The sequence below is a fragment of the Stenella coeruleoalba genome, assembly GCF_951394435.1.
Source record: "Stenella coeruleoalba genome assembly, chromosome: 8".
Taxonomy (NCBI): domain Eukaryota; kingdom Metazoa; phylum Chordata; class Mammalia; order Artiodactyla; family Delphinidae; genus Stenella; species Stenella coeruleoalba.
Window position 1 is genome coordinate 65,976,774 of NC_137154.1, and position 13,707 is coordinate 65,990,480.

The following is a 13,707-nucleotide window of genomic DNA, read 5'->3' on the forward strand; positions in this document are numbered from 1 at the left end:
TCATTTATGTTGATGTCTGTGTCAGTATTTCATTTCTTTTTTTTTTTTTGATGAATGGTATTCCATTAAATGGATACTCTACAGTTTGTTTATTCATTTACTTTTTGTTGGAAATTTGGATTGCTTTAAGTTTTGGATATATTACACATAAAGCTATGAACAGTTGTATGCAAGTCTTCATATGTACATATGTTTTTATTTCTCTTGAGTAAATACATAGAAATGGCACGGCTGGATAATATGATAGATGATTTTCAAATTGTTTTCCAAATTGGTTGTACCATTTTATATTGCAGCAGCAGTGTATGAGTGTTCCAGCTGCTACACCGTCATCAACACTTAGTATGGTCAATCTTGTTAACTTTACGTTCTAATAGATATGTACATCCTCCAAGTTACAATTCTTTTTCAAAGTTTTGGTAGCTATTCTAGGTCCTTCCCATGTGAATTTTAGAACCAACTTATCAATTTCTACCAAAACGTCTCCTGGGAGGTTGATTTGAGATTGAATTAAACCTATAGATCAGTTTGAGCAGAATTGACATTTTAAAAATATTGAATCTTCTGATCCATGAATATGGCACAACTCTCCATTTACTTAGGTATTCTTTACTTTCTCTCAGCATGTTTGTAGTTTCACTGTACAGACCATGCATGTCTATTTTCGCATTTACCCATAAAAATTTCCAAGTTTTATGCTGTTTTAAATTACATTTTAAATTTCAATTTCCAGTTGGTCATTGCTAGTAAATAGAAATGTTATTTTATTTTTAATTTAATAAATAAATAAATAAATTTATTTATTTATGGCTGTGTTGGGTCTTCGTTTCTGTGCGAGGGCTTTCTCTAGTTGTGGCAAGCGGGGGCCACTCTTCATGGCGGTGCGTGGGCCTCTCACTACCACGGCCTCTCTTGTTGCGGAGCACAGGCTCCAGACGCGCAGGCTCAGTAGTTGTGGCTCACGGGGCTAGTTGCTCCGTGGCATGTGGGATCCTCCCAGACCAGGGCTCGAACCCGTGTCCCCTGCATTGGCAGGCAGATTCTCAACCACTGTGCCACCAGGGAAGCCCTATTTTATTTTTAGCAGAAATATATTGATCTTGTATTATGAAAACTTGTTAAACTAATTCATCCTACTAGGTTTTTGTGGATTCTATCAGAGTTTTTGCATAGATGATCATGTCATCAGCAAATAAAGACAGTTTTATTTCTTTGTTTCTAATCTGGGTGCCTTTTATTTTCTTTTCTTATCGTAGCGTCTGGTACCTCTAGAACATTGCTGAAAAAAGTTGTTAGAGCAGATATCCTTGCCATGTTCCTGCCCCAAAGACTGTCCTAGTCTTTCTCTGTTAAGTATAATAGTAGCTGTATATTTTTTATAGATTCTTTTTATCAGATTGAGGAAGTTCACTTCTAAAGTGCTATGAGTTTTATCTTAGCACATTTATCTCATTTCACTTGCAGTATGTATTGGATTTTGTCAAATGCTTTTTAAGATTTTTTAATTTTTGGCTGCTTTGGGTCTTCGGTGCTATGCGTGGACTTTCTCTAGTTGTGGCGAGCTGGGGTTACTCTTCCTCGTGGTGTGCGGACTTCTCATTGCAGTGGCTTCTCTTGTTGCGGAGCATGGGCTGTAGACATGCAGGCTTCAGTAGTTGTGGCTCGCAGGCTCTAGAGCACAAGATCAGTAGTTGTGGCACACGGACTTAGTTGCTCCACGGCATGTGGGATCTTCCCGGGCCAGGGCTTGAACCCACGTCCCCTGCATTGGCAGGTGGGTTCTCAACCACTGTGCCACCAGGGAAGCCCCTTGTCAAATGCTTTTACTGCATCTATTGAAGTGATCTTAAGTTGTTCATATTTGTGTTTTTTTCAATTATACAGATTGATTTTTTTTTTTTTTTTTTTGGCCATGCTGCACAGCTTGCAGGATGTTCCGCAACCAGGTATTGAACCTGGGCCATGGCAGTGAAAGCCCAGAATCCTAATCACTAAGCTACCAGGGGACTCCCCAGATTGATTTTTGAATGTTAAACCACAACATCCTGGGACAGACTCTACTTGGTCACAATGTATTATTCTTTTCATAGTGTTGGTATATTATTGGATTTTTGCTAAAATTTTATTAAGAATCTGTCTTTAGTAATAAGGGATATTGTTTATCCCTTACTGCTATCAATTTATTTTCTTGTAATATCTCTGTCTCATCTTGGTAACAGTAATGTTGGCTTCATGGAATGAATTAAGAACTATTTCATCTTCTTCATTTTTCTGCAAGTGTTTATATAGAATGGGTTTGATTTTTGTCTGTGAATGTTTGTAGAATCCTTCAGTGAATCCATATGGGCCTGGTGTTTTTTTCGCAGGAATGTTTTTAACTACAAATTCAATTTCTTTAATAGATATATGGCTGTTTAGGTTATCTATTTATTCTTGAGTGAGATTTGGTAGTTTGTGCTGTTTAAGAATTTTGTCCATTTCATCTAAGTTGTCAAATTTATGGATTTAGAGTTGTTCATAATACATTCTCTCTCTTTCTCTTTTTCTCTCTTTTTCTGCAGGTACTGGAGTGCTATTCTTGTCTTTATTCCTGATATTAGCAATTTATATCTTTTTTCTTCTTTTCCTGATTTGTCTTGCTAGAAATTTATCAATTTTATTAATCCTCTCAGAGAACCAGCTTTGGATTTCATTGATAATCTCCATCATTTTTCTGTTTCCTATTTCTTAGATTTCTGCTCTGATGTTTAGTATATCCTTTCTCCTGCTTATTTTTGCTTTATTTGCTCTTCTTTTTTACTTTCTTAAGTGGAATCTGATGTCACTTGTTTGAAACCTCCCTTTTTTCTTCTTCTTTTTAAAAAATATTTATTTATTTATTTATTTGGCTGCTCTGGGTCTTAGTTGCGGCATGCAGGATCTTCGTTGTGGCATATGGGATCTAGTTCCCTGACAGGGATCAAACCTGGGCCCACTGCATTGGGAGCTCGGAGTCTTAACTACTGAACTACCAGGGAAGTCCTGAAACCTCCCTTTTTTCTAAGATAGTGGTAATAATGCTCTAGAGAACTCTATTTTGGCTGAAAGCCAAAGTCCCAATTAGGTTTTAAGCCTGACAATACTTTTCATCTTCCTTTAAGGAGAATATTGTTACTGTTTGAGTAAGAACCTTATCACTTATTCACAATATCTCATAAATTCCCTTTAATTTTTTTTTTTTACAATTCTTTCTAGTTTCAGAATCTGGGATGCATTTTCCAGGTATCTGGTTAACTGAAGCTTCTTTAAGAAGGATTTGAGATATCCTTGAGGAAATAAAATATTCTTGTAAAATTCAAGAGAATTACGTGAAATGTCAAAGCAAGTAGGGAGTCTGTAATCCCTATAACTGATTTTATATTAAAGTGTAAATGATTTAATTTCTTACTTTCAAATTAAATAGACCATATTAGATAAAACAATAATTGACTTCTGGGGAACTTTAAATTTTGAATATCATTTCAAACATATAGCTAATTTGCAATAGTAATAAAAGAAATTCCTTTATACCCCTTGCTCAGATTCTTCAATCGTTTTTCTCTTATGCAATTGATTTTTGCAGAGTACACTTTCAGACTTGATGTTGAAGAAGGAGTGGGAATCCCTCAAATCCCTGTACATCCCATTGGATATAATGATGCAGAAATATTATTACGGTATAATTTTCTAGTTGGATTTGAGAATAAGATATTTTACACTAGTATGCCCATTTTCTCTTCTAAAACGAATATGTTTTGTATCAGAATGGCTCCTGAAATTGGAAAAACAGACCACATCTTCTTTTTTTTCCATAAGAGAAGAGCAGTCAGTTTAATGACTAAGAAATAATAAGAATACATTACTTTGTTTGCAACAAATGAAAGTCTCAAAAGCAAAACTATGTCCAAAGATAAAAATACTGATTTGAGATTTTTCAAGCAGTTAGATTGTCTTAGATCTTCATTCGATGTTTGTATGTGACCTGCATTTTAAAAATGTGGTAATGTCTACCACTTACCAGATGTGTGAACTTATACCAGTTACTCAGTCTTTCTCTGACTCAGTTTCCTTCTCTGTAAAATGAAGACAGAAATAGTTTCTCCCTGACAGAGTTATTATGAAAAGTAGATGAGATCATGTATATAAAGTATCTATAATATGATATTCAATTAATGTTTGTTATTATTGTATTGTATAACTGTGTTGCTTTTCAAATCACCTAACTTCTATTTTTGTTTAATGTATGTACCAATACAATTTGGTAATTGCTTTGTGAGTGGCTACTATATAATCAGCAGCTTTTCTAGAAATTTCTTCTCTTTAACACAGTCATGAATTTCACATGTTCAGGATTTCTTGGACCTAATGCTTCCCTATGTAAATAAAGTCAAAAGTAGAAAGGCTGATGCTTCCCATTTCCCCTCACTATCTTGGTTGGTTTTTTTCTCCTTAGCTCTTTTTGTTTTCTTGCCCATGCTGTGGGGCTTGCAGGATCTTAGTTCCCCGACCTGGGACTGAACCCAGGCCCAGGCAGTGAAAGTGCCGAGTCCTAACCACTGGACCGCCAGGGAATTCCTCTCCTTGGCTCTTATCAGTAATATATTAAACATTTTCCTCATTTATCTCAGTTATGGCTCTCTCACTAGAATGTAAGCTCCACAAGGCAAGGAAATTTTACAGTACCTGGCACTTAGTAAATCCTCAGTATATACTTGTTAAATGAATGAGTGAAATATCTCATCACCACACTTTATGATGTCTTCTAAGAAATGGTGATGCTCAGCATTTATCTGTCATTTTTGTGTTCTCCTGACAGCTATTTGGGAGGAACTGCTCCACCAGATGAGAGCTGGAAGGGAAGTCTTAAGGTGAATTATAATATCGGGCCTGGCTTCATAGGACATGATTCTTTCAGGTAATTTTATGTTACTTTAGTATCCTAGAAAAGGTTTATATGTTTAATGGAAAAATGTCAAGATAAATATTCTGCCAGGTATATTTTGCTTATCTTCTTTTTCTCATTTTTTCATAATGAATAATTATTTTATATTGCTTAAGAATTACTTATGGAATGATGTATTAAATTCTTCTTCCAACAGTGATATCACAGCATTTGTTTTGTAAATCTCAAAAATTACATTTGAGTTATAGGTTTAACATTTTAACTTCCCTCTTCACCTAACCTTTTTAAGTTTTTCAGATAACTGTCAAAATGCTATGCATGTGAAGCACTAGGTTAACTTGAGGGAAGGAGTAAAAGAGAAGAGAGAAAGGAGCCAACCTTTGTTGATCACTTCCTGTGTGGGTGGGTTAGATGAGTTAAAATGGGTAAGCAAGTAACTACTGTAAGGCTCAATACACTTAGCATTTTGGGTATTATTGTTATTAACCCATGAGAGCACTTCGAGGAGTGATCACAGAATATGTGTTCATTGAGCTTAATTCTACAGAAAAAATAAGTTTTCCACTGTATCAAGATAGGCAGGAAATGCCAGAGGCAAAGAACAGCTTATACAGAGTTGCAGAACATCATGACATGATCAGAACTTTACGTACTTTGATTTGCTTGAAATGTAGAGAGGAAGGGAAACTTAACACTGATAAATCAGAGAAAATATAGCTGTTTTTATTAAGCTAAAATGATTAAATCAGTCTTGTTTGCTAACAATTTACTTTAACAATGTGAAATTGTATTCTTAGAATGTTTTTTAATTTCTGAACTTTTAAAGTATTAGAAGTTCAATTTTATTTTATGGGGATTTTAGAAATATTTTTATATAAGTGCTTATTTATCTCTATCTCTCAATTAGAATGGAGTTCTTTCAATATAAAAGACTTTATTGTCTAATTATTAATACTGTCTAGAGGCACACAATGAAAGATATAGGCCTTTCTGATTTATAAACAGAAACATACAGACAGAGAAATCAATAAACATATAGCTTCAGTCACAGTTCAAGAGTAAACTCAGAAAGAGAACATTTACTTGGTCAAGATATCAAAAAACTGTTCACCTTCACCATGGGCACAAAATCCTATTTGATTTTAATTCAAAATGGGCAGATATACAAATTTTTTTAAAAAATTGCTAAAAACAGGACTATGTATGTAATTTCTCACCCAAAAGAGATGTTGATAATCTGTGGATCCATTTACAGAGATTGCCAAATGACAAGGCATGAAACCTTAAATTCTTAAACATTGCTACCACAAATAGGGAATAATTTACCTACTGTAAGCAAACTAGAAACATAAACAAAACACAGAATCAGTAGAAAAAAATTAAGTTAGAGATACAGAGTTTCAGCAAAGTTAAAGTTCTACTGCTGCTTGGGATTTACATCTGAGAGCCAAAAGAAGACATGTCTGGTTTTAAGCTGCCCATTCTTGGTTCTTCAAGCAGAGTCCATGTACGTCTCAGTGGGACTTCAAAAATGATAAAGGATTTTTTTTTTAAGTAAAACCATAATTCTCATACAAATATAAACTGAACATGTGTAAAAATTTTATTTAATGCATTAATTAATAAGGGGACCAGAAAGGAGTTAAAACTGGTTCGAAGGAGAATTCAAAGATTGTACAAAAAACGAGCTCCTTAGGAATGCTGAAATGAGTGCGCTTAATAGCTGAAAAACTGATTTCTTCTACATTGGGGGAAGTAAGTCAATTGAACGTTCACTAGAGAAATTGTGCATTTCAGTGGGCATGAATTATTTGTATTACTACAAGTTAAGTTCTGTCACTACAGAGTTGTAAAATAGTCTAGTCAAAGATAATGATAGGCAGAGGTAACTCTGATGGTTGAGCTAAGGTTGTTCTCAGTTTTTCCACACAGGAGTATATTCATTCAATTCACAATTATTTACTGAGCATTTACTATACCCCTGGTACCATTCTGCGTACTGGGGATTCAGCAGTGTACAAAACAGGCAAAAATCCCTGCCCTGTGGAGCCTACATTCTGAAGTTTAGTTTATTTGGAACATGATGAGTTTGAGGTGATAACAAGACAAACAAATACAGTTGACCCTCAAACAACACAGGGGTTAGGGGCACCAGCCCCCCGCCTGTCAAAAATCTGCGTATTACTTTACAGTTAGCCCTCCATATCTGAGGTTTCACATCTGTGTATTCAAACAGCTGCAGATCATGTAGTATTGTAGTGCATATTTAGTGAAAAAAATCCACGTGTAAGGGCACTTATGCAGTTCAAACCCATGCTGCTCAAGGGTCAACTGTAGATAATTCTTTTTTTTTCCTTTGTGCATAATCTCTATTTCAAATATTTGTTAAAATACCATTAGATTAGATCAAGAACAAAGACAAGAGCAAAGACCATACTCTTCAGAAACTTAGGAACTATGTACAGAACTTTAAGGAATAGAGGACAACACTTTAGCTGAAACCTGCCTGCTGACCAGAGAAGGGTGTTCTGAATAGACTCAGCAAAGAAAAGGAAATCAGGCTGTTACCAAGTCTAAGCTCTATCGCTCGCTGTACGACCAGCCAATAATTGAGAGAGGAGCTGCTGGGGCAAGGAATAACTACTTTATTCGGAAAGCCAACAGACCGAGAAGATGGCGTGCCCCAAAGAACCATTTTGCCTGAGTTAGAATTCAGGCTCCTTTCATACTAAAAGGGGAGGGAGTAAAGTCAAACATTTCCTGGTTCCTGTCAGCCTGCAGAGGGGATGTGTTAATTTCTTCCTCCCTGCAGTCATTCACTGGTGGGCCTGGTCAGGTTGTTTCCTGTGAGCTTAAAAAAAGATATTTTAACTTAATGTTCATTACCTGGGAAGCAGGGTTCCCAGAGATGGGCCATTATGCATAATTTAAGCTTATAGGCTACATCCCTTAATGAATAACTTGTAATAGAGTACAAGAAGTTCTTCTCTATTACAAGGCAGGGAAGGAAATTTGCCCATCTGAATCAAACTTCAGTTGCCATCAGGGCAAGTCGTGTAATGGTCACAGATGGGAGGCACTGTGTTTGGAAGGTTCAGATACAGCACAGGGGTTCTATGTGTTTTTATGGCTACACCCCTGGCTGAGATGCCTTTAGGTCATTGTCACTCAAATTCCTGTCCAGCCAAACTCCCACAGCAAAGAGTCCCAAACTGAGGATCAAATTCCTCTGGAAGTCATTCCTATTGGTGGTGAAGCAGTAGACGCCCCAAAGTCAACCTCCCAAGTTGTCCGGAATTTCAGAATTTCGGGAACTTTATTTGCTGAGCCCACATCGTTCACACCAACCCCACTGGAAGCCGTAGCAGCACCTCTCTAGATAATTCTTTTAGGTACTTCTGGAGTCAATGATACTAAAAACCAGAAAGATATAAGTATTAAAGATGTAGATGAGCTTCTTTGAGAATCTGAGCAGATAGTCAGTTTATTTTCATGTTTAGATTAAAATAGATTTTTTTCCTCATTCTTCATTGTTACAGTATTCTTTACTTAATTTTCTTCATTTAATGACATACATCAATGAAACTGGCTTTCTTACTAATAGATCTTAGGCTCATATACTTAGAAACATGCTAAAGAGTATTTTTGCTATTAATTTTTATCATTCTAGTAAAAATAAATCTTTTACTTAATGTCTTAAAATGCAAAACAATACCCATTGATTAGTTTTCCCCCAAAGGCACTTTTAGTTGAATACTGCACATGAATTACATATGCATTCAGAAGCACAGTGTACTTTTAGGGGGAGAAAAACCAGAATTTGCACTTAACAATATACAGGATTTGACTTGTTTGTTCTTCCATTCAAAAATGAAGTACCGGGCTTCCCTGGTGGCGCAGTGGTTGAGAGTCCGCCTGCTGATTCAGGGGACAAGCGTTCGTGCCCCGGTTCGGGAAGATCCCACATGCCTCGGAATGGCTGGGCCCGTGAGCCATGGCCGCTGAGCCTGCGCGTCGGGAGCCTGTGCTCAGCAACGGGAGAGGCCACAACAGTGAGAGGCCCGCGTACCGAGAAAAAAAGAAGTACTAAGTAGGTTCCCTGCCCACCTTCTGTAAGCCCACCATAGATTAAAAACTTTTGTTCCTTTGTGAAAAAGAGGCTCAACATTTTCCCATATCATTTTTGATTTATAAAACGTGAATGGCATTTTTTTCTGACTTTCTGAGCTTGATTGTTCTTTCCCGTGAATTCTAATTTGGTTAATTATAATTGATGAATGAATATTTAAAAGGCAGGCCCAAATCAGAATCAACAGTGATGACCTGGAAAGGTTTCATCGTATAGTTGTCTTGTACATTTTAGCAGGTGCTTCTCAAATTACCATTTAACAATAGAATTTATCATGTTTCTTATAGGCAGCATTCAGTCAGCCTTTAACAATGTACTGATAGACTATTTCAATAATCTTGGAAAATGTTACCGAATAGCAGGAATTAATATAAATATAAAAACACATTAAAAATAATCTTCTTTGACCTTTAATAGATAATGGGCTGTCTCCCTTATTTTTTGTAATTGTATAGGGTGTATTTAAAAATTTTAGAATGAATACCCAAGACATGTTTAATAATAGAATATTTTGAACTTTAAATAAATATCAACAGTAGAGCTATGAGGGAGGAAAAATATAAAATTTTGATATTTGGTTTTTAAAATTTGGCTTTAAGGAGCATGCTTAAGTACACAGGAGTGACCTGTCATGATGTCTGCAACTTCCTTGCAAGTGATTCAACAATATTACAATTATTGAATTTATGTGGTGGGTATTTGGGAATTTATTGTCCTATTATACAGTTTTCTGTACTTCTGAGATTTCTCATAATAAAACAATGGAAGAAAGCTGTTAGACATAATGTTCTATGTGAGGTAATTTGTTCCCTTTGAAATTCTAGGAAGGTTAGAATGCGTGTTCATAACATCAATAAAATCACAAGGATTTACAATGTAATCGGAACTATCAGAGGATCTGTGGAACCTGGTGAGTTGGTGGATTATTTTAGACATTTTGTTCTTACAAAGATTACAAGAGTAAGAGAAGATAAATTTTAGTCAACAATTGATTTTTTTCTGGCTGATGTGAAACAACTAAATTTGGAATAAAAAAGTATAATTCTAAAAGAAGACTCTACCTTATGGTGTTGATTATTTTCTATGGGGAAACTCAAGCGAGAGGAAGTTTAATTTAAAAACAGAAATTACTACTCTTTATAATGTATTCAAAGTTGTAGTTCTTTTGAACACATTTTTTCCCAGACAGGTATGTTATTCTGGGAGGTCATCGGGACTCCTGGGTATTTGGAGGTATTGACCCAACCAGTGGGGCTTCTGTTTTGCAAGAAGTTGTTCAGAGTTTTGGCAAACTGATGAGTAGAGGTAAGTAATGTTTCTTTGGTAGGTGATGACAAAAAGTGACTTCGCTGAATTTTCCTTTGTTTTTAGGCAGGTGTACCTAACTATGTATGTTAACAATGATTACAGGCTGGAGACCAAGAAGAACTATCATTTTTGCCAGCTGGGATGCAGAAGAATTTGGACTTCTGGGTTCCACAGAATGGGCTGAGGTAAATAAGACAGAGAAGTTCTTATTTTCTTGGTCAACAGGGAACAAATATATGTATCTCTGGATAATCGCAGATAGGTTCCATTACCTAATATGGTTTTAATTTGGATAAATACCCAAGAGAATTTAGGAATTAGAGTTTGCTTTTACTATCATATCAGATTGGCAAAACAGAATATCCTCTTAATTATTGGGCTACAAACAAATTTATTTATTATTGTCGAAATATTTTAGTTTCTATTTGTATTTGTTTTGTAAAAAATCTGTTAAGTTCCAAAAGTAGTTAAAACTAGCAGGCTGTTTCTGACAAATGAATTAACTTATGTAAAAACTGATACAGATACTTGGAGTTAATTTTCAAGCTTCTGAAGTTTCCTTGGAGTTCTTCCATCTAAGAGAACATAAGATGTTCTGTTAAGGTGACTATACTTTGATTGTAATTTCACATTTACAGATTCCATGTATAACTGTAACCATAGGTATATTTTACCATTCACAAAAGTTCCTGATTGTTGAGTATAATATGATAATTTTGTAAACTGAGTTACAATTTCAAGGGTTTATTTTTCCTTCAGTTATGATTAATTTTTATTTGTCACTGGGTCTTAATGCTTACCCTTTAAGTGTCTCTCCTAGGCCCCCTCTTTTATCTTCTTCCCTTAGCCTCTCTGTTGAGTATCTCTAAGTTCTTAAATGTGCAAGGTAAGCTTGTGCATTTTTATAAAGGCAAGTGCGCCATAAAGTACTTTCCCTCCACCATCCTCTATTTATCTTTTATAAGTCCAGATATTATAGAATTGTTTTAAAGTATGTCTTATAATTCTTGCCATTGTGTCTAGTTTTTAAATGCTTTCCTTCTGACTCCTTTCCTCTTACTTTACTTTAAAATAATAATATGAAATAAATAAATATGGGAGTAAAATCACACACATACAGTCACTTGTATCACTTTTGCTTTATTCCATTTATATTCCGAGGTTTTACTATTATGTTGGTATTATGAATATGTATTTTGGAATAGACTGTTAATTTAGATGCATCAAATTTCATTAAGGTCATTTACTTTTAGAAATATGTAATTTCTTATGAATACATGTATATATAAATACATGTCTCTGTTCCTATAATTTCAGCAGCTTAAAATAAATCCAAGATATAATATGCCTTGCATTAATTTAAATACATGTGGGTTAAAAGACAGTTTCAATACTGTTTCCAGTTTTCTACCAGATTCTTGATCACATTCACATTCGGATTCTTAACCACTGAACCACCAGGGAAGTCCCACCTTCCTTAAATATAGTTAAGGAATCTTCTTTATTTCTACTCTAAATCTGTTATAATGGGAACGCTTACTCTAGCTACAGCACAGTCAGCTGTGATCTGGCCTGTGTGGGCAACTGTAGAGGCAAGAATCCTCATTTGTGTGATAATCACTCACAGCTTTAAATGATTTTATTGTAACATGTTCTTATAAGGTACAAAGCTAGAGAGAGACAGAAGTAAAGGGGTCTCTCAGCATATTCTCATCTGAGGGTGATGACATTAGTTTTTCTCTGATTTATTTTTCTTGGATGTGTGTGTGTGTGTGTGTGTGTGTGTGTGTGTGTGTGTGTGTGTGTGAATCAGAGAAAGAGAGAGAGAGAGAACATCTTTTTTTATTGTCCATCCTTCTTTCTCTTTTGTTTTTTTCTCAACTCTCCTGCTTTTTTGTTCTTTTTCTTCATATCTTTAAAAAAAATATTTAGATAAATGGAAATTTCCAACTACTCACTTTTAAAATGATAAATTTCCATGGGTGTCCAATTTCAGTGGATCTCACACTCTAATGTAGGTAAGGATTGCCAGGGATACCTTTTAAAAATTATAGATTTCCAGGCCTTACTTTGAGCAATTCTTATTCAGTAGATGTGGGGTGGGGCTGAGATTCCTTGAGGTTTACCCTTCATATTCTGCTGCAGGGGATCAAGGAATGACATTTTCAAAATGCTGTTGCCTCAGGGCTCACTGCTATTGCTATAAACAGTAGCTACAGCATCATAATATTTTTCTTACTTGTTTTAACTGAGTTAATGTTGTCAACCAATCAGATAATTTATCAAAAATTATTGTCAAAGGCATAGGTATTTGATTTCTAAAGGTATTTGCAGACCACTCTTATACTAAATTTTTTTTTTTACATTCTCACAATTCTAAATGCTGTGAGTTAAGTAACACCTTTTGCTTCAACTATAGGAGAATGTAAAATCACTTCAGGAGAGAAGCGTTGCTTATATCAACTCAGATTCATCTATAGAAGGTAAATTTTATTTTGGGTTGTTATTAAATAGTATACCATCATTTAAGTCTGTAAATTCAGCTTGTAAACTTTCTAAGATTATCCTCTCCTATGAGACACCTCTATAATACCTCCATTTTCCATTTTTACCAGAGAGAAAATCATTATGATTCAAATGAATCAATATGATTCATAACTAAGCTATTGATCCTAATTTCTTTAGTATATTTACCATTTGCCTATCTTGGATTACTAGTTAAAATTCTAGTACTTAATTACATTCTTCATGTGCAGATAGTAAAAGGACTGGTCTACAGAATATTTCATACAGAAATACTTCCTGTATGTACTGGAGCAAATTTGAAGTGAGTACAAACTACAGACTTCCTTTTGACCCTGACATGTGACATTTGTATCTATAGGCTTTCACTGTATTATTACTTCTAGATAAATGTTAAAGCACACTTACTAGCTACTGACATGCTGTAGTCTAATGACTTGATATATACTATTGAATTGAATGAATGAGGGAATTCCCTGGCTGTCCAGTGGTTAGGACTCAGCACTTTCACTGACGTGGGCCTGGGTTGTATCCCTGGTTGGGGAACTGGGATTCTGCAAACCGAGTGGCACAGCCAGGGAAAAAAGAAAAAAAGGCAGAATTGAATGAATGAAGAAAGAATACTGTGGGCTTATCACTTCCTTTGCTAAAGTCTCCCTAAGTGATACTGCCTTACTGAAGGATGAGAGCTGCTGCCTTAGCAGCAAAATCCAACTATGCCCTCCAATGTCCTAAGTGTTTACCGCAGCCTCTCTCACCCCTGAAGAATTATTTCCACACTATTTTTAATTCTCTGGGAATGATGCCTTCAATTTGAAGTAATTAT

At 35.3% G+C, this 13,707-nt stretch overlaps 1 protein-coding gene across 4 annotated transcripts in view; it reads left to right on the top strand.

Moving 5' to 3' along the window:
- The window catches only part of NAALAD2 (N-acetylated alpha-linked acidic dipeptidase 2), a 62,834-nt gene that overhangs the window by 21,194 nt on the left and 27,933 nt on the right, over window positions 1–13,707 (top strand). For all 4 annotated transcript variants that reach the window (XR_013829576.1, XM_079930594.1, XM_079930595.1 and 1 more), the window contains exons 7-12: window positions 3,602–3,695; window positions 4,835–4,933; window positions 9,875–9,960; window positions 10,236–10,355; window positions 10,461–10,543; window positions 12,778–12,841. Coding sequence is in view for 3 of the 4 variants with exons in the window: in XM_079930594.1 (XP_079786720.1) it covers window positions 3,602–3,695; window positions 4,835–4,933; window positions 9,875–9,960; window positions 10,236–10,355; window positions 10,461–10,543; window positions 12,778–12,841 (546 nt within the window). In the remaining variant the exon portion in view is untranslated. The remainder of the gene's footprint in view (window positions 1–3,601; window positions 3,696–4,834; window positions 4,934–9,874; window positions 9,961–10,235; window positions 10,356–10,460; window positions 10,544–12,777; window positions 12,842–13,707) is intronic.